This window comes from Musa acuminata, chromosome BXJ1-1, assembly GCF_036884655.1.
Source record: "Musa acuminata AAA Group cultivar baxijiao chromosome BXJ1-1, Cavendish_Baxijiao_AAA, whole genome shotgun sequence".
In the NCBI taxonomy this organism is placed as follows: domain Eukaryota; kingdom Viridiplantae; phylum Streptophyta; class Magnoliopsida; order Zingiberales; family Musaceae; genus Musa; species Musa acuminata.
Genome location: NC_088327.1, coordinates 7,942,258 through 7,966,891, shown reverse-complemented (window position 1 = coordinate 7,966,891; position 24,634 = coordinate 7,942,258). Strand labels below are relative to the sequence as shown.

General features: G+C 37.1%; 5 protein-coding genes and 1 pseudogene across 7 annotated transcripts; 3 read left to right on the top strand and 3 right to left on the bottom strand.

Annotated features, from left to right (window-relative positions):
• Window positions 1–10: 10 nt before the first annotated feature.
• Window positions 11–804, top strand: LOC135680382 (metallothionein-like protein 2A). The gene is made up of 3 exons (XM_065194266.1): window positions 11–159; window positions 308–385; window positions 507–804. The coding sequence occupies exons 1-3, from the start codon at window positions 107–109 to the stop codon at window positions 598–600; spliced, it is 225 nt and encodes a 74-aa protein (XP_065050338.1). The 5' UTR covers window positions 11–106; the 3' UTR covers window positions 601–804.
• Window positions 805–2,333: 1,529 nt separating this feature from the next.
• Window positions 2,334–3,123, bottom strand: LOC135646082 (metallothionein-like protein 2A). Its single transcript, XM_065165244.1, has 3 exons — window positions 2,970–3,123; window positions 2,737–2,814; window positions 2,334–2,648 (listed from the first exon to the last, which is right to left on the bottom strand). The coding sequence occupies exons 1-3, from the start codon at window positions 3,023–3,025 to the stop codon at window positions 2,558–2,560; spliced, it is 225 nt and encodes a 74-aa protein (XP_065021316.1). The 5' UTR covers window positions 3,026–3,123; the 3' UTR covers window positions 2,334–2,557.
• Window positions 3,124–3,899: 776 nt separating this feature from the next.
• Window positions 3,900–8,205, bottom strand: LOC135646042 (small ribosomal subunit protein uS8-like; annotated as a pseudogene).
• Window positions 8,206–10,193: 1,988 nt separating this feature from the next.
• Window positions 10,194–12,843, top strand: LOC103983452 (probable WRKY transcription factor 3). Of its 2 annotated transcripts, none has more exons than XM_009400667.3 (6): window positions 10,194–10,737; window positions 10,872–11,183; window positions 11,268–11,372; window positions 11,453–12,024; window positions 12,097–12,261; window positions 12,356–12,843. In XM_009400667.3, exons 2-6 carry the CDS (start codon window positions 10,977–10,979, stop codon window positions 12,540–12,542), a joined length of 1,236 nt encoding a protein of 411 aa, XP_009398942.2. In that variant the 5' UTR covers window positions 10,194–10,737; window positions 10,872–10,976; the 3' UTR covers window positions 12,543–12,843. The 2 variants fall into 2 exon arrangements, with proteins under 2 accessions (XP_009398942.2, XP_018679159.2); XM_018823614.2 differs by having other exon boundaries at window positions 10,869–11,183.
• A 786-nt stretch (window positions 12,844–13,629) lies between these two features.
• LOC135645911 (transcription factor GAMYB-like) lies at window positions 13,630–19,857 on the bottom strand. 2 transcript variants are annotated; one of them, XM_065164833.1, is made up of 4 exons: window positions 19,677–19,857; window positions 18,584–18,959; window positions 14,288–15,290; window positions 13,630–14,156 (listed from the first exon to the last, which is right to left on the bottom strand). In XM_065164833.1, the coding sequence occupies exons 2-4, from the start codon at window positions 18,947–18,949 to the stop codon at window positions 13,855–13,857; spliced, it is 1,671 nt and encodes a 556-aa protein (XP_065020905.1). In that variant the 5' UTR covers window positions 18,950–18,959; window positions 19,677–19,857; the 3' UTR covers window positions 13,630–13,854. The 2 variants fall into 2 exon arrangements, with proteins under 2 accessions (XP_065020905.1, XP_065020976.1); XM_065164904.1 differs by having other exon boundaries at window positions 13,630–14,147.
• Window positions 19,858–24,127: 4,270 nt separating this feature from the next.
• LOC135607180 (E3 ubiquitin-protein ligase RHA2A-like) lies at window positions 24,128–24,538 on the top strand. Its single transcript, XM_065099078.1, has one exon. The coding sequence runs from the start codon at window positions 24,128–24,130 to the stop codon at window positions 24,536–24,538; it is 411 nt and encodes a 136-aa protein (XP_064955150.1).
• Window positions 24,539–24,634: the final 96 nt, after the last annotated feature.

The window sequence follows — 24,634 nt, the reverse complement described above, 5'->3', positions numbered from 1 at the left end:
TGTTCGCCGAGAGCTCTATAAATAGCAGCGTTGGCCGAGACATTCTCCGTGCTCATATCTTAGTCGATCCAACACGTTCTTCACAGTCAAGAAGAGAAGGAGAAAGATGTCTTGCGGAGGAAACTGCACCTGTGGTTCCAGCTGCAACTGCGGTGGAGGGTACTCGTCGACTGGAACTTGCTATATATGTTCTCTTTTTCTTGGCTCTTTCTTTGGTTCATTTCAGCCATGACAAGTAGCAGAAGATTGTGGTCTTGATAATTTCTTATGTGTAAATGACTACTATTGTTTCTTGTTCTGGGAGTAGATGCAAGATGTATCCTGACCTGGAAGAGAAGAAGACCACTATGGCGACCGTGATCCTTGGGGTTGCACCTGAGAACGGGTATGTTAACTGACTTGTACTCTATCAGTACTCTTTACTCGTAGATGAGCTTGAGAAAAGAAGACAAAGGCAAAGCTCCCCCTATAAGGAACCATTCACCAAGATTGTCTGAACTGTGCAGCCACTTTGAAGGGTTTCAGATGGCTACTGGGAGTACTGAGAATGGAGGATGCAAGTGTGGTGGTGGCTGCAACTGTGATCCCTGCAACTGCTAAGTGATCCAAGGAAGGGGATGGCTTGTCAAACAATAACGAAGTCCTACAAGGACAGTGTGTGGGTATGCATGGAGTGTTACCTGTGTGATGTGTCTGAGTGCTACAAATAAAGGCCATGGTGACTTCTATGTGTGGCCATTTGGAAGGTCTTCTTGTACCTGCATTCCTACTATATATGGTGTTTATCTTTGCAGGTTATTACTAGACATGTCTTCCTCTCAATCTTACTTGGAATTAGATCCTAACACATCCAAAATAATCTTCTTATGGGCTCAGATCAATGAACATTCTTCTTGGAAAGTTGAGAAGACATGGTTTTGTATCAGATATATGATATACCTTGCAATAAGCAGCATAGGAAGTAACATACATCAGAACAATTCAAATAATAATGCATATACTCTAGTAAGGCTAAGGCAAGATCACAAATGAAACATGTATCACAATCATCTCTTGTTTATGTTTATATCCACATGAAAATAAATTTGTAAATCAAGGGCGAGCTTGAAAATTTCTATATATAATTTTCTTTCCCGTTAAAATCAAATTTCGATAAATTCGGACTCCTCGAGTAAACAATATTGGACAAAGCTATTCACCATTTTATTTTCATTAATGTGAAACCAGGACTTTTTAGGTCAAAATGTTGGTTAATTAGATCTACTTATTTGATGCTTCCACTTTAAGATGGAAGAGGATTAGGACCACCATCCTGTCTTTATTGGTTCCAATTTTGGCTGTAAAAGCCATATGGAAAGATCTTTTTCATGGTTAGTGCTTCTTTGATCAGTAAGTGCATGCACTATGTAGATTAATTGAGTGGTGGAGAGACAATGATGTTAAACTCAGCTCAGTTGACTTGTCATACATGAACTGATGCATCAGTGGTCTTTCAAGCACATGGTGGAACAAAATAATTAGATTGATCAGATAGATTTAGCTACTGCTTTTGATCTTCGACTGGTTTTAATCCATCCACCTCTAGGGTGGAAAGCCCCCAGCAGAGCCATAGGACTAACCTAGTCATCGGAACGACAAGGTTGGATCATTCGTTCTTTGATTCGATCGAATTCATTTGAATTTCTCTTTTATTTCTTTAGGTGAAAATTCTGATAGTTGAAGCTGCTGTTAAATCACACTCAAAATAAATCTCATTAATTATTCAGTTGTTAGCTGCACCATCATTTTCATCATTGTCCCTTTTCAAGTCCTCCATTTAAGCTTCCATCTTCATTGACATTTTGATATACTAAGATTTTTTAATTGTATCAGCCTTGATTTGGTACCAAATTATTATCATATTTGTTTGGTGGTTCTTCTCTTTTGATGATTCAAAAGTCATGTATTTATAATTGGGCTTCTTTTTCGAATGAACTGATTATCTTTATTATTCTTTTTATTTTGTTATTCAGAATCACACACAAAAAAAAAAAAAAGTGGTGAAGGCATGAAAGAGGGTTTTCAAACCCAAGATTTCTACCAACTAAATTAATATTAACCTCTAAAAAATCAATATAAGAATTTAAACCCTCAGTAAATTAATCAATTCAGATACCTTTGTTTTTTGGGTGACTCTACTGGAAATCCAATTCATTTTGTTGTAGCTTTTCTACATGAATTTAGATTTATTTATTTGTTTCTTTTATAGATCATCTCAGACCAACAGCAAAAAAGTTCGATTGTTAAGTCAACATTGAAATCGAATTATTAAAAATAGTAATGGTATTGGAACCTTCACACAAGCAATCAACATAGTTCATAACCATCACATATAAGTACAGGTAGAACATTCAACAGCCATGGGAGCAACTGATACAGGGAGATCATTTCATGTAATATATGCCACTATGGCCTTTGTTTTATTGCACTCAGACCTAAGAAGACATCACACAGGTAAAACACCACACCCACACATCACAGTCCACCTAGGGTTTTATTCTTTGATGAGACATCACACTTAGCAGTTGCAGGGGTTGCAGGAGCAGCTAGATCCACACTTGCAACCTTCATTCTCTGATGCAGCAGCCATCTCTGGTCCTTCGACGTGTCTGCAATGTTCAACCGATCTCACTATCTCATGGCAAATGAAACAAACAAGATGTATCCAAAAGAAACAATCATGTTATGCCAACATACTCCTTCTCAGGTGCAACCCCAAGGATCATGGTCTCAGAGTTGACCATCTTCTCGTCCAAATCAGCGTACTTCTTGCACCTACACCAAAGGAAGACACAAAAGATGAGATGCTCCTTGTGAAAACCCTTTGAATCATACCGACTGTAAAACACAGTAAGATCTTCGAAAGAAGAGGAAGAACATGGTGAGCAAGAACAGGAATTCAGTGACGCGGAGATAGAGAGTTGTAATACCCCCCGCCGCAGCTGCAGCCGGATCCACAATTGCAGTTTCCTCCACAGGAAGACATCTTTCTTCTCCTCCTCTTGAGATGCTACTAAGAATATTAACTGCGAAGATGTATTGCACACCATCCATCGTGTCAAATGCCACTATATATAGAGAAAGAGAAAGAAGGCTCGGCCAAGAATGATGCAGTATCCACCGTCCTCACGAAACCTGCCATTGTGATTGTCAACTTCCTCTCCCCCACGTAATCATAATAATAATAATAATAATAATAATAACATCGCAGTCTTCTCATCAGCCATGTCTAGAATTATAATTTTATAGTGCACGTATTTAGGTGATGTGTGAGACCAAATAATGTCTCCCATTTTATTTATATATTTTGTGATGCAAGCCCGCATCACAATAGCTATCTGGATAAGCACGCCATCGACTTTGTATATGTTGGTGGGAATCCTTTGTGTTTTGTGGTTTGGTTGTCGACTTTTGATTTGGTACGATAGGATAACATTGTTTTTTTTGATCAATTGTTTTCTTATATGGCAGTCGCCAGCTCCAAATATAAATAAATGCATCCGATTTGACGTTAATTATTATTATGTGACTATCGATGATGCCTACTCTTCTCTAGCGTTAAAACCTAATGTTCAGACAAATGACTATAACACATTTCTATTAGATTCAACTATACGCGCAGCATAAGTTGAGCTCTTGTTTCTTAAGCTGATGGGACCAAAACGCCGGGTTAACTAAGATGCCTTGGTTGCCAATAACAAGGCAGAGGAAACCCTGCAGCTGAGAGAGCCTCGGGAGTGGATGCTTAAGTAACGAAATGGATCATGTCTCATTCATTCTAACAGTAAATTAAATCGTGAAGCCGGCAAAACGTAACATCATTTATATTTCTAGAGGTTAAGAAAAGACGATGCAATCAATAAAATAAAAAGATACTGAAGATTTTAACTGCAGTATACAAAGTTCCACATTACAAGTCGATCACTAAATTTAACAGATACCACTGGTGACTCCAAAAAAATAATAATAATGTTCTACCAAAATTTCTCAAATGTTACTCAAAAACATCCCTCCAAGGGGGAAAAAAATCACGTTTAGTAGAAAAAACCAAGCACTTTACCACCAACATTCTTTCTCCTTGCTTCTTCGTGGTCCATTATGCCAGCAGATGTGGTCAGAACAATATAACCAAACTGCAGAAAGAAGCACTGTTATTCTTCATCTGATATGGCAGAACACTAAAGAGCCAATTGTAGCAAAATTCTCAGCTGGTTGAGTGTTAGAAACAAAAACCAACTTACCTGACGTGATGGGAGCAGTCTGGCGGTCCAAGGCTGAATTTCTTTGATGCCAACATCGGAGCGTGGGCTAATAACACCACATTTGTTCAATCTCCCGTTCAACTAGACCACAATCTTACCAGCTCTGTGATCATCCACGTATTCAAATGCACCGATATAACCTATAAAACATCACATTTGGACAAATTAGCAAGACCTAAACCTTGTCATATAAAAGACAAACAGATTGTGAATTAACCATGCTTCTGCATGACAAGAAGGAACTTGATTATAACTTTCGATGATGGCCGAATCATGACCTGCTGCTTCCCATGCTTGTCAGCATTGTACATGCTCTTGAGAGCATCATTCAAGACACTGACTCTCACCATCCTTATCAAGCCTGCAAAAAAGCAAAACGACAGTAGATAATTGAGTTTGAAACTCACAATACAGCTACAAAATCTCCAATGACCAAACACAATAAGGTGAGCTGTTGTAGTTTGCTATTATCATTCAGCTAAAACTACAGAAGCAGCAGAGATATAAATTCAAATATGGAGAGTCACAGAGTAACTTAAAGCTTGTGGTTAAAAAGTATATCACAGTGCATGAAGACCCTAAAGATGATATTGATCAAAACTGGTTATGAGGAACTTAAAAAAAAATCAGAACAAATATGCAATTAAAAAATTTAGTCAATTAAAATATGCAATGTAATCCAGACAAATATTACAAAGAACACCAGGTTTAAAAAAAGACAGTAGCTTTTAGTCCTAAATATATCTCAATAGTAGCTGTAAAGTCAAATGACGCTGTGCCCAAACATCATGCAAAAGCAACTTCACCTTTCAAAGATTACTCATACTAGCAAGCTAATAATGATCATCAAATTAATCATAAAGGATTGACCGTCTAAGACAGACAACTACATCATAGTGAAGATTTGACCATAACCCTCGAACTGTCAGCCTGACCAAAAACTCCCTCCAGAGGTAATAATTAATCATCAACAATGTAAAAATCAGGCAAGAAATCACTCGGAAACTAACATAAAAGGCTAGTTAGCAGATAGAGAGCTCTAACTGACTGTATTTTAAGCTCAAGTAAAAACAAGCAGACCTTCAAAATTCCACCAAACTTGCTAACAATCTAGGACGAGGGAAAAAAAGTGTGGCATGTGAAGTGAATAGCATGTCGATAGCACAAATTCTAGTTAGCAGCTCTCATAACTGATGAGACATTATGAAGAAACATATTTCAGCACAAAGATTTAAATACCTACCAACCAGGTATTTACTAGTCCAACCAAATGCTGCTCTTGAAATGCATAGATCGACAATGTTTCATATGTTTTATTTTTATTTTTGTAGTTTTCAGTTAATGACAATGGGTGGTACAAGTCAGCATTTCATTTGATATACCAATGCCATGTTGGTCCAATAGATTACCTAAACCGATATCAGACCGATATTTAATCCTTGATACAAAATGACACTTACCTAACCAGATATTTAACAAAGACAGGCAGCTCAAAAATCAAAGTCAAATGGAAACAAACACAAGTAGAAAGATTAAAGATTCATGAAGGACATGAAAGCTAGTTCCACAAGTCAAATTCCAACTTCACACTAGCAAAGGCTGATCTTTGTCCAGGCTAATTATTACAAACTGGGGAGCTTCAAAAATAAAGTACTGCACATTCCCATATTAGTTCTATACAACAGGTTCTAAATGCCACCCAACGCTTTTGTCAATTATTGGTTAAGAATAGCCAACAAAAAAGACAAAAGCTAAGAATGTTACATGTTACCCTAGAAGTGTTACAGTGTGGCTGCAAAAGAAGATGATGGTACATCATCCAATTCAGATGGCATTATGATAAATAAATAAATATCAACGAAATTTCGATAATTATTATCACTATGAAAGCTTCTTACAGAGTCCAAGAATAGCTATCAATTACTGCACATTAATCCTAATGAACATTTGCTTTTTTTTTATAAAAATAACAAGAGAAATAATGCAAAATCCTAGAGGAAAAATTGCAGATGTTCAGTGAAACCTACCAGCTAAAAATATGATGCAAGAGTTGCTATCAATTGATGTTTTCTTGTTGATATTGTTCAATAATTCTACATTTCATACTTGATACATCGCACCTAAATAATTGAGTTTCTTCCAATCCTTGTGTCAATAACATTAGCATAATAATCATGAAAAATCAAGGAAAAAAAGCAAAGTTGGAGAGAAGTGGAAGTGCAACTCATGCTATAATCTAATATAGCAAACCTCACCAGTCTAAAATAATAAACTAAAACAACAAGTAACTAAATCAAGACTATAAATATAGATATTAAGCCAAAAAGAGAATGAAATAAGATGGATTTCAGAGAGTGTAGATCGGAGTAAGAAGACAAAGAAGCATCATCACATAGAAAAAAGGAAGGCAGATAGGCCAAAGGACCTACAGAATGTTATTTCTTTGATTTAAAAACACATCAAATCATTTATAAATAAAAGGAAAAATAATTAATAATTTAAAATTTTTTATTTTTGGCATCTGAATAGTCATTCATCACATTAATATTCTTGTTCAGTATGGTGAATAATTATTTTAATAAAATGAATAATTTTAACTATAAAATATTTTTGATTACTTTTACTGTTATCTTTTTATAAAGTTTTTGATATTTTACAGTTTGATTTTATTTCTGTTAGAAAATCAATTAATTTACATATAAAAGGATTTATTTATATTATTTTCTTACATTTTTGTGATTTATTATCTTTTTCTCTCGTACAGATTCGTGTCCTGCCAATCTTGATTTTGTCATCCATAGCTAATCCCAATTTTGATACCAATCTTGCAAAATATAAAGTGAAACAGATCATCTCCTCCTCTATAGAAAGGCTACGATTGATTTAATTTTAAAATCAAATTAAACTAAAATTTTATAATAAGGTTATTCCACCACTTACATCACACACTTGGTATAACATATTGTTTGCAAACAAGAACTTTCAACCTGTAAACATGACTGACCTCATGGTTTCCGACTGAAGATTCACTTTCAGGGGACACATTTATTTGCTGTACGGCAGACGATCAACGAATCAAACCTTAGACAATATGAAACTCATGACACAGCACAATAACATAAATCAAGAAACGCCGAGGAATATGCACATCACAAGCTGCGAAAGCATTTTGTTAGATTTCAACATCTTTTTGTTACAAAGAAACCGCACCCAAGGATGTATTCATTCCTAACAACATGCGTGTTAGCATTGAATTCCCGTAACAATTCATGTGCATACTGACAGCACCAAGCTACATTAGAAAAGGAAGAAGCCAGTGCACGAGGCTCCCATCAATGCAGAGTCTCCTCTGGAGGGTTGATATATGCAGTATTACCCCATATACAGAGGGAATATTTCCATTAAGCACCAAGCTAATGACACACAAAAATAAAATTCGATAGACACTGAATTAATAGCAAACAATATAAGCAAACATACACATCAATATTTAATGGACAAGTGAGACCACAATCACACTGAAGCAATTAAAAGACAAATATGCCAAGACGACAGAAAACGCATTTATGAGCATCAAAGCTTTGGTTACGGTATCACATTAGCACATTACAAGCTCGTACAAGTCAGTTGATCCACAACGTTAGATAACAAGGAAGGAGCAAACAACTTCTTTCATCAACAGTAAGAACTGGTAAATTTTCGTTAACGAATTAAAAACAGGTCAAACCAACATAGCCGACCGATAGAGATCGCACGGAAGAGGCGGAGGGAAAGAGATCGCACCTGAGTCGACGAGGCGGGAAAACCCTAAATCTCTGAGAGAGGAGACGGACGCGACTTGAAAAGGCTTCGGGATCGATTCCAAGAGACCAGATCTGGAGTTTCTAAGGCCGTCAGATTCCGATCAAACGACGGTACGGGCGTGAGGAGAATGAGCCTTCGTTCTTGCCCTAGCCTTTGTTCTCCAATGGTCTTCGAAACAGGATACAGCGTGAATCCACAATTCCAATAAGGACACGTATCTCCGTTTTGTTTGTTATATTTACTTTCATTTCTTATATATATATATATATATATATATATATATATATATATATATATATATATATATATATATATATATATATATATATATATAATGCCCAATTATGTTTTACAAAAGCCAATAAATAATTTTTATTCTTTAAAATTAACTATTTTCTTTTCCATAGAATAAAAATAAACTTTAACTATTACAGCAAATATTAAACCCTGTAAATGCTTTGTTTTACGTGAAATAAACTCATTCATCCTCAACATTCTTAAGGACAATTACTATCAAACTTAATCAGTGGTGATGTTTGGATTATATATTATTCATCCATATTTTTAAATAAAATTATATTAAATCCCTATATCTCTCCTACTATTAATGCTAAACATCTCAGTTCTTCCAACGATAATATCTCTTTAGAACATGTTTATACCATTTTAGATGATTTTTTATTGAGATTAAATCTAAATTTTTTATAAAAACAAAATATATGTTTTTTAATCTTTCCATCTAAAATTGATTATCTTAACAACATAAACTTTTCTCTATATACTGTTCCTAATAGTCCAATAAAACATAAGTGATCTGAAAATTATGTTAGATATGTTTAATATAACTTTTCTCTCTTCTTTGATCGTTTTACTCTTCGCAAGTGAAATTATCTTACTATCGGTGCATGCAGTCTTGGGAAGGCATGCCGAGGTGCAGAATGACTCCCGAGGAAGACGAATATTTTAGGTGATAATGTTTGGAATCAATGACAACCATATGCTCGTTAATTATGATGGATGGATGGATGGATGCACGAACCAAGCTTTCTTTGATCATCTAATATTCGCTGTGTTTCCATTGTTTAATCATTTAATACTTGGACTGTACGGAGCAGAACAAAAGAATAGGAAGGGCCAAAGTGGAGGGGAAGCAATTACTTCAAAATAGTTCCATGATTTCAGTAACAAAAGAAATACACAAAACAAAACTTGTCATGACAATCGTACACTTTAATCATTCACTATTATTGACGACGGAATGATGGCAAATCCCATTATCAGTTCAGCTCTTTCTTTTCTTTTCGTTGATTTGATCCTAACAACACATATAATTAATATATATATATATATATATATATATATATATATATATAATTGCAGGTTTAGTAGGATACAAAATTTTATTTATATATTTCTTTTGTTAATTTGACAAGTAAATAATTTTTTTTTATTATTATACATCAAAGTCTCATTGGCCAATAAAGATTGATCGATACATAACACAATAGATTCAAGCCAATAAATAAGTAATAAGATCGACATAGATTGAAAGTTAAAAAAATCAATGTTTAATAGTAGAAAGTATTTTGATTATTATGTCGAAAGTATAAAATCGTAAAGGATTCATCGAATGACTTGGATCTATTAATGATATGGACATTATTCAAGTTTGATATAAAATAATTTAAATTTGAGTTTTAATTTGAACTTTCAGGTAGAGTTGTAGTAGGAGTAATATCATATAGTTTAGCCTTCCCTTTTATCATTTGCTTTATGATCCAGAATTCGAATCTCGAGTGGCACGTGCCAGCAGACCCCGCCATCCACCTGCCAGTCCACGCGACCGAGAAATACGGTGTCCTACTTTACCCCCGGGCGCAACGCAGTCACTCGTCCTTCGCGTACGCGAATATGGGCCCCACCTTTAGGTGTAGGCCAGCTGCCGCTGCTCCTCTGCGCCTTCTTCTTCTTCCTCGCCTGTCACGAGCTGCTTCCTCCACCAAACTTTCTCACCTAACTCCGTGGCGGCCGTGGTCCAATTACATCGATGTCCCCGTCTGTCCCCATGGAGAATCCAAGCTCGATCTAGTCCCTCGGGCCACCATCTCTTTTTACTCTCTCTCTCTCTCTCTCTCTCTCTCTAAAAGATGGCGTCAAAAAGCTCCTTTTAACTGCGACCAGTACGTGTAGAAGTTCTACGGAGAAAGATGACGGGGAACATGGATGGCCGGCCTGACGCTCCTATCAGAAATGATGTCGTGCCCAATCTGCTACATTCAATGTTACTTCTCTTGTTTCAAACCTAACGGTCTTCTTCCTCGCTTGATCGTCCCAAAGTCTTTCATGCAGAGAGATCTACAGGACTCGTCGCTTGTCTCTTTCTCCGCCTGTTTCTCTCGTCGGCGGTCTTCCACCCCCGCCACCACTACCAGTCTCCGCCCCCTCCCCCTCCCACTTTATACCCCCTCACTCCTCCCTCTTCACTCCTTTTCTGCGTCCCTTTTCTCCATTGCAAAGCAGTCGACATGTGTTTTGGTCGTCTCCTGCTCTCCGACCCTTTCTGCAACTCCTCAGTTCTCTTTGTCGTCTTAAAGCTCTGAGGCTGCTGTCTCTTAAGCTCTCCGAGGAAAAGGTCTGAGAACCGCTTTGCAGATCACTCTTGTTTTATCTGCTTGACGTTCCATTCTCCTTCCTTTCTTGCTGGAGCAACATAAGTTAGATATGTATCTGTTCCTTCTGATGTTGGCTTTCCCATACATGCAGCAGTACGCCATCAGCTCTCGCGTTGCGGAAGTCTGTTGGTGGACGGATTCCACTGGCTTACCGAAGCTAAATGGTGTTCGGCGTTGTCGATTAGTTGATCGGCGGAAGATGCAAGATGCAAAGAAGATTGAGATTGCCAAACCTGTGGCGTCGAGACCTTTCGCCAGTTTCAGGCCACTTCCTGAGCTCCTCGCGAGAGCGACCAGTTCCTCTCCGACGCCTTCTTCTGCTGAGAGAACAGTCGCCATCAAGCCGAGGACTATGAGATTCAAATCCTCGTCGTACGATTCTGCAGCTGAAGCTGTTCCACCGCCTGTGAGTTCAATCAAGATTATGTAGTTTCCATGGTTTCTGTGTGCATGCCTTTTCTCCCTCTGTGATCAGTGAAATCTCCTGCAGGATGATGCATCCGAGAAGAGATCCGTGGCAACCATGGGATCGGATTCCGTGTCAAGCTTCATCTACAAACCTACTGCAAAGCTTGTTTCAAGAACCCTTAATCTGGTCAGCGTGCTTTTCCTTGCCTATGAGTCAAATGGTGCGATCTCCTTAGATATTAACTCCATTCTGCTTATTTCGAACAGGGAAACTTCGATCAAGTTCTTGACCAAGTAAAAACATCAAACAGCCGACCTCAGAATTCAGCATCAGCTTCACAATCTGAACCGAACCAGGCATATGATCCTTCCAAGTCAGTGACGGCCGGCGAGCTTGATACGAGGAACCAGCAATCGGCAGATCGGCCGTCTTATGACGGCTACAACTGGAGAAAATATGGACAGAAGCAAGTAAAAGGAAGTGAGTACCCGAGAAGCTACTACAAGTGCACACATCCCACTTGCCCTGTAAAGAAGAAGGTGGAGAGATCACTTGACGGGCAGATAGCTGAGATCGTGTACAAGGGCGAGCACAACCACCCCAAGCCTCAGCCTCCCAAGCGGCCCTCGTCAGGTTCACAGGTCGCCGATGAGCATGGAAGAGAGACTGGTAATCCCCCATGGAGTAATTCTCTGGATAACCACGATGGAGTGATTCCCACCTATCATTTTTCCCACGATCATGTTCTCGCTACCGCTGATGATTCAAGCACTCGAGTTGTCAAGGTTGGAGGCAGAGCAGCTGCTGTGGATCATGACAAGCTTGATTGCAAGAGAAGGTACGAATTCATAACCTTCACGAAAGTACTGTGGAAAACTGTTGTGATGCATGAACTCTTTAAGCGTCTCAGGAAGAACGACGACCGAGCGAGTGGAGGGAACAGTGTTGGAGAAGGTGCTGCAGAGCCCCACTCCGTGATGCAAGCCTCCTCCTCCGTGGGATCTGACATCTCTGGGGATGGCTATCACTGGAGAAAGTATGGACAAAAGGTGGTGAAGGGCAATACTTTTCCAAGGTACCTCTGTCTCTCTCTGACAATGCCATGAACATTGTCAGAACATCTTCTCTCTGGAACATGGCCCGATGGAATAACGAACCTGTTGTTGCAGAAGCTACTACAGATGCACCAACCCGAAGTGTCCCGTGCGCAAGTATGTGGAGAGGGCGTCAGAGGATTCGGCACATCTCGTCACAACGTACGAGGGAAGGCACAACCATGAGATGCCAGTAAGAAGAGCGAGCCGTGCTGCTTCTGACCCTGAGACAGCAGCAGCTCCTGATGGCCTCCAATTGTAACTTCAACACCTGAAGGGAAAGGAAGAACCGAGTACGATTCAAATCTTGGGATCACTTACATGGTCACAGGCACTTCAATCGATTACCTTCGGTCCTCTTCAATTGTTCATTTCACTCCTGCAATCCATGACTGGTTTACAGAGTTAGAAGATCTTTATAGGATCCAAATAGGGCTCACATAGGTGTCTTGCTCAATGTATGTAGTTCATTGTTCAGATTCTGTGGGGATATGTCCCTTAATGTTGCTTGAATATTTATTTGTGATGGATTCTGATTACAAATTTTGGGTCATTTGTATAAAGGTCATTCATCTTTGTATCACATAAGATATTATAATATTACCGACAATAATTCCGTTGTTGGCGAGACAAAAACTCGCAAATTCACCATTTAGAAGATTGTCAAAAAAACCACCATTGTAAGAAAAACCACAACCGCAATAAACTACTTACGAGTCTGACTCCCATGATACGGTGATGGCGCTATCAAAAAATTCAAGTCTTCACATCTCTACAAGATAGTATTAGAAACCAAAGATTCGATTACATATTCAGCATGTAACATATTTTTTCAATTTTTACGACAATAATTTATAGAAGAAATAATTCAATGTGACCCAAGGAAGATGAAAAACATCCTTGATGACAAGATGTAATAAAAACATGAAAGGATGAATAAACAAACCTCAATATGCGAATGACAGTGATCCCAAGGAGAGTAGCACAAATTGAATGATCATCATCTGTCTTTGTATCACGTACAATATAATGAATAGGTTATAACTCTGTTGCAGTTATTTGTGATGTATAATTAACGAAAGACAAATTCACGGGTTTACGATATTGTCGAACCCATTGTACAAAAAGCCACAACCTAAATAAACTGCTTACAAGTCATATCGTAGTATCAAAATATTACCAACATATCGATAAATTTAAGCAACATGAAAACTAGGGCAAAATTTAGACCGACAAGTCATAAGAAACAGAATGCAAGCCAATTTGAAACAAACCAGAATTCTCATGACCCAATAATCCTCAGCAAAGAAAGACAACATGAAACCTAAACCATCAACGAGACACCCTAATGACTACCAAATCACAGACCATGTCTTCATTAAATTATAACAAAAGGCTTTCTTGCAGCAACAAATCATCTGATCTAACAAGCAACGTGTTCCTTGATCAGTCATGCTAACAAGTTTCAATTCTGTAAATCTCCTCCCTGGCGATTCTTCCAGGAAGAAAGACTCCTAAATGTGAATAATCATAAACAAAGTCCGAAACATGTGCTGCAGAATACCTCAAGGAAGTTAAGGCATTTGACATGCACTCGGCATATTATTCCATGGATCAGAGTCGAGCCCAAATCCTTGCACAAGCATAGATGGTGGTTCAGAAGGTAGATGTTTATACTCGTTGCACAAATCTTGACCCAAAAGTATTGCTATCGCATCATTGAAGACAGACTGATCTTTTGCACTTTGAGAACCATCGTCAAGCCAAACTGATCCAAGTAAAGCATCAGGCCTGCAGGGTGATATGCCTTTATCCACAACATTAGGGCTGGAAACATGTTCGGCAGTCACCAAGATATTGTCTGAAGCTGCAGAGACTGATGAAAATAAATTTTCTAGATGATCAAAGAAAGAAAAACATGAGCAATAACTTTCTTTACTAATACAACAAGAATATGGAAAAGAAAAGAGTAAAGAGAAGATTAATGACGTTGTGAAGTATACTTACTTGAAGGAGCCATTGAATGTGGAAACTCGTCTAATGAACTGCCACTGATGGGAGGGGTGTACTCGTTGAAGACAGAAGAAGCAGAACGACCCAAGGGAGATATTGGATCATTGTATTCTTCCAACTTCTCAGAGATACTTACCCCTGAACATTCTGCCACATTACCGGGTGTAATAGTAGAACTGGAGCTCTTGTCAGATGGTTTTTTCTTTGCAGAGCCTAGTGTCTGTGCCTCATGAAGCAATGCTTCTAAGAGACCACTATTTCGTGGTGAAATGCATTCAGATTGCAACGAAACTGTTGTTGGGGGAGACTCAATATATGTATCAGCTGCCTCAAGAGGTGTTGATGAACATGCAAGCCAACTATTACCATCAGTTTCTGTATATTGGAGTGAAGGGAGCTCCAACTTCACAGTCCCATCAATGGGACTAGAAGCAGAGAAGGTGCCATTTAGAAGGGCATGGCTGCCAGGAACTGCACTTTCCAAAGGTGTCAGGCTCTCGCCACTGGGATCAGGGTCGTATGGATAACCTAGTCCAAAAGTCTGTTTTATCTTTCCTGAAGGCTTGAACAAAAAATGTTCGTACGTGGGAAGCCCATCCGAGTCAGTGCCATGTAAGTCTGGAATTAAATTTTCGGAGTCTCTAAGACGCTTGACACAACTCATTGGATTTGTGAAGGGATAGTGAAGGGATCCAATCCTTTGATTTAGCATGTTACTAGCTGCTATATCCGGAAATGGTGGTGCATAGGATAAAGACCCATAATTAGCATTAAAGTTCTCAAATGTAATATCAGGAATGTCGAAGTTGCTTCCCTGCATAAGCTCATTAGGCTGTTTATCGCTGTAACTGTACTCATTCACATTCTTGCTTTGCTGATTTTCATCAGAAACTTGAAAGTTTATATTAGGAGGGTAAAGAGGCAAACCAGCACGCTGGCGCCTTTTTATTCGTGTATTCCAATAGTTCTTTATCTCATTGTCAGTGCGCCCAGGTAACTGAAATAAATTGAAATGAATTACAGAATCATAAAAGGAACAAAAAAAAGGTAAACTTGATCGCAAAAACTATTATAGGAAAAATAAAAATGCCGAAAACAATGTACGGTATATTGGTTAAACTAGAACAAGTATTCAAAGTAGCAATATGTAGAATTTAGTTATAAATTAGTTGTTAGAGAATCCTATTTAAAAGAAACCCAACATGTAGACAAAAGATTATGCATCTTATGTAAAAACAATTATGACCAGGTTACCAAATTAATCTGCTCTTACGACAATCCAACTCAACATCCCCATGGTGGACACATACTTGTAAAAAAACCAATAAATGAAGCCCAACAAAAGGGGGGAACGGATTAATGGTCATCAAGAAATCCACATGCGAAGCAACCCTCTTTATTATTCTTGTCCATGCCCGACCACTACGTGGAAGGATCATCTGTCCAGCACCTAGGGGATCCCATGTGGTGGGACACAAGTGAAGCTAACTCAAAATATGGTGTGGTACATATGCATTCAAAACATGATTGGTCATGTACCATAGCAAGAGAGTGGATTGAGTTCTTGAAAAATGCAACAATATACTAGCATCTGCAGGATCCTTCAGCTTTAGCTGGCTGTCAAGCAATCATTGCAGACATAGAAAGTTTTGGGACCATTTGTTATTGTCTTGAGTATGATACCATCGTTTTGTCTTTTAAAAAAATAACAGTGGCCTATTAACTTGGTCAATTGCTAGAGAACTTACCACAGATCTCAATGGGCTACACTTGGAGACATTATAGTCAATCTAGTTGAAACTGTGAAACCAAAATTTATCCAATGACTGAAAAGATCCCAACAGAGATATTTCGTCAAAACCAGATGACTCTATCCAGTCTATCCTCATCCAACTAGAATATTAAAAAATCCACCAAAATCTAATATGGGTAAGAAATCTATCAGGACTTAGTGTTCCAAACCCAGACTCCCAGAGTAGTTGCATTTACTGGATTGGACAGAGATCAGTGATCCAATGAACCATAGCGACCACCTTAGTTATCTAGGACTAGAATGATTAAAAAAAGTGACAATACATGGTTGCTAATTCGTACATCCCTACTGCAATTCTTTTGGAAGTATATTGTACTAAGGACTCATATTTGTACCCTTTTCATATGCTAATTACTCTCGTCTCTTCCATCATAATCGGTCTATTTCTCCTTGAATCTTTCTTTGTCCAATCCCTCTTTTCACAATTCTTTTACCATTTTTCTTCTCAATCTCTAATTTTTAGCATTCTTTTATTTTGTTCTTACGACATTTTTCTTTGCTTTGTGCATAAACTTCATTTACAAAAAGGGAATTACTAAATTTTACATTATAACTGAAAAAAGCAGCCCAAGTTAGAGTTGACATTTGGAATCTTGTTGACTATTGCGATCCTTGTTCACATAATTCTAAAAGTGAGTTACCAATTTAAAAAATTTGGTAGAATCATGTCAATTGTTGTGATTCTTCTTCATATAATCATCATCTATGTTTTAGTTTATGTGCTTGCAATGTCATATTTATTGATATCAAAAAATATGAGTGCTCCTATGAAGCAACTTCTACCAACCACTCAATGTAACACTATGGGTGAAAGGTCAATTAATCATATCATAAACACCTCTAGTGTTGAAAGAAGAGAAGGAAAGGCTAGTATACAATATTTGATTAATTGATTATAAAGTACCATCAATATACAAAGACAAGCAGACCTGGACAACAATACTAAGACACCAAGTAGATCTATGACCGACAAAACTGATGCTACCTACAGATTGATACAAGAAAGGACATACTAACCGACATGTAGCATATTTAGCTCGCAACTCTAAGAAATGCGGTCACAAGTATATAGGTGGCAGGGAAATAGGTAGACCATTCTTTGAAACTAACTTGACTGGGTGTTCAATACAATCACAAAGGACAGAGCAGGAGTTTATGTTACAGACACATGAATCCTCTTGTTTTCAGAAACTAATATATAGAACACCTCAAAATCAGTGTATGAGAAAGTTGAAAGTCAAGACTGGCAAGCTTATATTTGGATTAAGTAGGATTTAATCACTTATTATCAATCACTGCAGCTAGCATACACATCATATCCATGACTATCACAATCAAGAGCATGATTTCTGATATTAAAGTCCCATAAGTACAAGATTACCATATGTATGTGAACAAGATGTGTTGGATCATCACATATGATTTTGAAGAAATAGTGTAATGTACCAAAGTTCTACTTGTAGTGAGAGTATCCATGCTAGTCTCATACTGGCAATTTATGTGCTGTAGAATATCTCAGGGCACAACTGTACTAATGAGCATGTGCCTAGTACAATTGCCAGACTTTGGCACACCCCTGAAAAGGTGTCGCACAGTAGCTGGAACAGGGAAGCACCGTCACATGACAGGTTTATCATCGACTTCATGGGACACTATGTAACATATAGCCATCAACCTATACCCACTAATGCCAATGATAGAAGAACAAGACATGCTTTACTAACTTTGCATAATAAATATAATATACTTTATTCTTAGAGATGGTCTTGTAGCGATTTGCATAATTGTGGATCCTTTAATTCCAAGAAAAACCAGAATATTTGCTATTCTAAACCTCAAAAATGATTGTGTTCGGTGGAACATTTCCAGTTTTAGCTAAAGGATTACCCATGGAACCAACTCTACTGCCGTTAATAGTTTGAAGCATTTCCATATAAGGGTTATTCATAAATTACATATATGTCAGCAAGAAATTAACATGACTAGTTCCATGACTAAATCCATGATTGAAGCAAATGTTATGCTGCTCTACTGATCAGTTTACCTTGCAAAAGACCAAAAGAACTCCGTAGCAAGAGCAGAAAGTAGGAATGAGAATGCAATATGGCTTTACATGGACATTAAATTTTATCGCCTATTGAAAGCATGAGTCGTATATGGTCAGATGCTGTGGGTCAAGAAAATCATCTGCAAAATATAACAAGCTAGAAATTTCTCAGAGATGATGTTAAATAGCAAGCAAGATGGCAATTGAAACAACATAAAGAAAACTAAGATTATATTTGGTCTTTGCTATGTTTTTCCCAATGTTAGTGTTTCATATAGTGCCTGTTTCAGCAAGAAAAAAGTAGAACTGCATTAAAATAAGGTTATGGGAAGGGAATTTATCAGGAGAACATTTAAGAAAAAGGTTTTCCTCAGCCAAAGCATAAACTGTGAAGAGACCATGTCATATCAAAAAGAATCTATAGACTTACATGTGCAGCCATCCGAGCCCACTTGTTACCCATCTTAGCATGGAGTTCGATGATCAACTGCTCCTCTTCTGGTGTAAAAGCACCTTTTTTCAAATTCGGCCTGAGGTGATTTGCCCACCGTAGACGACAGCTTTTGCCACATCGAGAGAGCCCCGTGTGCTTCTGAACAGCATTCCAGTTTCCCTCTCCATGTTTCTTGACATAATCAATCAGAATTGCATCCTCTGCGGACGTCCAGGGTCCCTTCTTCAAAACCTGATTTCCTCCATTCAATGATCCCCCGCTGCTATCTTCTTCAATCGATGTGGAGTCAATCTCGTCCTTGGGTACCATTCTCCTGTCACTCTCATGTGGCATACCATTCATTACCCAGAACCTAAATTCACAAAAATCTTATAAAATCAGCAACAATATAAATAAAAGGACACAAAGGGTGAACAATAAAAAAAAAACAAAAAAACTCAAAATCCCCATGATAAATTCAAACACGGTGAATCAAAACCATCAAAGAGAGCGCTTATTTAACTGCTAACTGAAACCTAATTGGCATCTCAGAAATCAGAAGAGTAGAAAAGTAGACGGAACCACACAGATTATTAAATTAACATGCGAATATTCTAGAATCAAACCTTATAGAAATGACAACAAGATTTAGATCCTAGCAAGCATAACCATCAAAAAGGGGGGTTAGTACAAATAACCTATCCTCAACCAAAACATCTCAGACTGAGCTGCATCGCTAATTACTAATCACTCACGAAGTTGCGCCTATCGACAGAAAGAAAACAAGCTGAAACCCGACCTAATCGACTCCCCAATGGCACAGAATTCAGAAAGACAGTGCGCCTCCCCAAGAAAATTTGGGAAACGGAAATTCAACCTGACAGCAAGCAGATCGGAAAACCCTTACAGAACATTCACCTAAAAAAGAAGAAGAAGAAGAAGAAGAAGAAATCGGCCAAAAAGCTCCGTCAAATGCGTGAGAAAGAGAGGGAGCCGGAGGAGCACTCCGAATTCCAAACTCGGAACCCCAATTCTCCAGGGATCCGAAGAATTCGCGCCGAGGAGGAGGAGAGAAGGAGTGGCGACTCACCCAAATCCGCCCGAGATGTGTGAGTGAGAGATGCAATCGAACAGATCTGATCTCTCTCTCTCTCTCTCTCTCCGACGCGCACCCAGCGTCTCTTCTGGGAAGACGAAAAAGAGGGTCACGGGGGCATGGGATTGGACCCGATCAAAGCTCACTCAGCTCACACTCGCTGGCTTGGGGTGTTAGGATATGTAATTGGGGTTGAGACAAATTATGTTAGGATATTTGTATTGGCATCCCTCTCAGTTTACTATTCACTGTCTCTTTTTCTTATTAATATTTTTTAAAAAATAAAATAAAATAATATATATTATTTTATTATTTATAATTCCAATAATTTCTTTTTTTTTTTATCATAGTCGTATTCCTGATATCATTGTCAATCATGTCCCTTACTTCGTGTTGATGTCGATGCTCCCCCGCACTCATCATTTCATCTAACATAATCCTTTGACGTAGAGGTCGAGAAAAAAAAAGGAGAAAAGGGGGAAGAACGAAAAAAAAAAAAAGAGATAATTTATACATATTAATTTTTTAAAAAAAATAAAATAAAATAAATAAAAATATATTATAAATAATAATTTTTTTATATTTATAATATTATTTTAAAAACTTTTAATATTTTAAAAATTTATGTAAATAAATAAAAATATTTTTTGTTTTAATTTTTCATCGTTCAACAATAGCCCTCGATTGACTCAATGATTTGTACTAATATATAAATTGATCGTCGGTATGTACGTGTCGAGACATATCGATGTACTACGATACAGTGAGACATACAGATATATTGGTATGTATCATTCGTACCAATCTCCTATCAAATCGATACTTATTGCTCATTCAAGATGATTTGCTATGGGACGACAATTCTAAAAAAGACCTAAGGTAGGTTGATAGTCATGGTTTAGTCTCTTTCAATCCCGTCATTAGCTGTGTTATAGAAACATTTTTGTTCTCTTGGGAAGGCAGAAGAGAGAGAGAATAGAAGAGGAGGGGGATGGAAGGGGATTGAGGTTGTGGACCATAAGAGAAAAAAAAAAAAGAAAAGGGAAGATAGATAATAAGGGATTGTAAATAATAAAATTATGTTTTATTAGTGATTTAGGGGTTATCAATAATAAAAAAAATTATCAATAATAAAATGGGGATGCCAATAGCAAGCTTTATTAAGTTGAAGCTTACTATTCATAGTATGTATTTTATTATTGACAACCTCCTTATTATTGATAACCTTTTTTATGAGTAATAAAATATTATTTTATTATTTATAATTATAATATTATTGTCACTTGTTGCTCATCGTCGTCATCGCTCGACACTATCTTACCCTACTCGTCACCTCCTTTATGTCATTTTGGAAAAAAAAAAAAAAGAAGAGGAGAAAAATAAGATAATAGTTTAAAAATATTTTTTAAAAAAATAAGATTGTAAACAGTAAAAAAAGTTATAAAATAGTAATATCCTTATGTTATGGCTAATAATTTTTAAATACCATATTTACCCCTTTAAACATTAGTATTGTATTGATTTTTTACATTTATATCCCTGTTAAATAATACATGCACAATTCCATTGAAAACTTGACTAATAATTTGCACACAGAGGACTTCTTCTTCAGATTTGTAAAGAAATTTTTATTACATACATACATGAGATATATTAGTTGTCCAACAATACATTAATCAACTCGGATATTTCAAGACTTTTCTTTTTATTCTAATTGAATAAGTAAACTCTTTTTATCTTCACCGTAGAAAATAAACTAAATTTTCACTGTGGTGTTAAAGAACTAATTCCAATTTGATGTGCCAAAAATGTAGCAATCGAACAAGATGTCCAATGGTTTTTTTACGAGGACTAAGCTTGTATTAGAATAATATGGTCTACTCTCCCTTTGTGGGTCAAAAAAAGAAGAAACTATTTCTTATTTTTGTATCTTAAGCCTCACAAGAAAGGAAACTACTTCCTATTCTTGTATCATTAGAGTGAGTGATGGTGGGTGTATTCCAACACCTAATACTATCTAGATACAAGCTAAATGTAACCTAAGACATTGTCAAACTTATGGGGGGAAATAAAATGTCTACATGCTTATTTTTAACTCACCTTCTTTTTTTTCTATGACCATTTCAATTAGTATACTCTTCATTTGAAAGAGTGAGTAAATGCATGTAGGATACATATGTTGATATTATCATATTAAAAATAGTGAATAATCTTTCTTCTAAGATGAGAAAATGTGTGTAGAAGGCAATTTTCTAGTCTCCTTTGGATCATCTAAAGGTGAATCCAAAAAGATATCTTCTCTTGTTGTTTTTAATATAATGTAAATTGATATGATACTCATAAATACATAAACATATTACGATCTGATGTAATCCCGATCGAGTTCTATATATATCTTGGACATACATTTCAATGAAAAGAGAAAGGAAATGGTTGTCCATGATGGTTTATTATTATTATATTTTGTTATTTTTTTTAATATTTTTGAGTATTTTTCTCATGGGTAGTATGTATGGTGCAGAATTTACCCCATTTTTATTTGTTGATAGTTTTTTTATTTTATATTTTCATCATATAAAATTTAAAAAATATTTTTGGTTATACATTATTTCATAAAGGGAAAAGTAACCTAAAACAACCCTGTTCTCGTGTATCACATGTTAATTTTGGGTTGACAATCTTATCTTACAAAACGTTTAGCACTTTGGAACCCATTGGGTGGCATAGGAATATCTTCGGTGTGCCTTTTTTTATTCAACGAAAGTATTATGTGAATATTAGATGTGCATCTTGGAACCTCCATTTATGTGCAGAGTATTTTCGAGAGTCTTCCGTGATTATTTTATGTTATTTATGATTTAAGTTATCTTATTTTTTTTTTCTAACAATGACATTTTGAATGTTCGTATTTCTAATATTTTTCTTACTATGCAAGTCAAAATCTAGGTTGACATACGGATATTGCTTGGGTGTCACACATCTTAAGCAATCCCAGTTATCCCAGTTATACGAGATAAGAATCGAGAGTCAAATATAAATATTGATCATAATTTAATAATTTTATTTTTTAAAATTTTATTAATATTCAACCTCATATATGTCGATCCCAACTAATTTGATTTTTTTTTGCTTTTATTAAATAGGAACTATCATAATTATTCTTCCGATACTAGAATCTCTCTCTTTCTTCACCCATCACAAGTTAGGGGCCACCATGAAACCCTCAAATTGTCTTCTAAATGCATCGCCCTTTCATGTTCTACCCAATAACACCACTTGTGGTGCACTTCAACATCTTGAAGTCATCCCATCTAAAGCGACTCGCTAATGCGAGCAAGCCACATCGATCATCACTAGGCAAAAAAGAAGTGTGGCCGCTACATGCTCTCTTGTTAGGTATATTCCTCGGTTAAGCTTTCTCTTTCTCTTTACTTCGATTATGATCTCAAGAATAGTTATGTCTCGGAAGAACAACAACTTGGTACTTCAATCACTTGATCGACCATGTGAATTATCTTCATAATTTAAATATTATTCACGAAACAACTAAAATAATATAAATATTAATCGATTTGAGATTAAATCCTGTCTTCAATATTTATCCTTTAAAAAAATAAAATTTACATGTGAAATGTCAATATCACCCCCAACCCAGTGAGGCTCCCATCACCATCAGTGACATGACCTCTTCTCTTATCATTTAGGTTTTTTGTGATGATATATATATATATATATATATATATATATATATATATATCTCTTATCATTTAGGTTTTTTGCTTCTCTCTCTCCCTCCGTTCCTTTTATTTCTCCACACGTCTCTGCTTACAGTTATGATCGTTTGACTTATTACAATAATGATATTGAAGATAATCTTAATCTTGCAATATAAAGAGAGATTTTATATCCATTGATTTATGTAAATCTCGTGATACATAATATTGAATATTCTTTAATTATTTTTTTTTATCTTAAAGATAAGATTGAGATGTATTTAGTCTAAATTTAATTAAGGAAATTAGTCCTGTAAGCACAAAAATATTTATACCCTCAAAACTAATCCAAATTAGTCAGAACAAAAAAAAAATCAATGTCTTATAATAAGCGTCAGAGTCATATCCATCCTCAAAGATTCGTCCAAACCAAATAATTGCTCGTCGAAGATCAATAATAATTATCATCGTCTTTTCAACATCTCTTCAACGTGCAAAACATATATTGTCTCCTCATTTCCTTGGAAGAAAAAGATAACGATGGTTAAGAAGCTAACCTCCATTGCCCTTGGAGCATTTCTACAACGTGTAAACGCATATGTTGTCCTCATTTCCATGGGAGAAAACAAGCCCGTCATTGTCGTATGATGTGATGCCACAGGAACGCTGTTTCATAGAAGCATACCACATCGCCATGAGAACTTCGTGGGAACGCCAAATCGCATCCGCGAAATGGGAAGAAGCCTTCCCGGATCAAGCTCTATAAAGTTTCATGAGCCCGGCATTTCGTCGAACAGGATGGCTCGCCTGGCCCTCCCCATCAAGCTCTTCGCCCGATGGCTGTTGCCCTTCTCCGGCGGCACAGCTTCGATCGGCTCCTCGGACTGTGCGATTTGCCTTTGCAGGATGGAGCGTGGTGAGGAGACGCGAGAGCTCAGATGCCGACATCCGTTCCACAAGTCCTGCCTCGACAAGTGGCTGGAGCAACCGGGGAGGTGTTGTCCGGTTTGTCGGGAGGATGCTGGTGCAGGTGAGAAGGCGTCAGAGAGCAGGAAAAGAGCTGAGCTGCGGGATGGTGGCGTCATCGTCTTCTTTCCCTGGGAGGAGGAGGACTTCCGCAGTGATGCGTGGTGGATAAGGTAGGGTGTGGTCGGAGTCCGTTTGGGTACGAGCAGTGTGTGTGTGTGTATCTTAGAATTATGGGTTGCTGAGCAGTTGTGGAACTTGACGTGACGGATT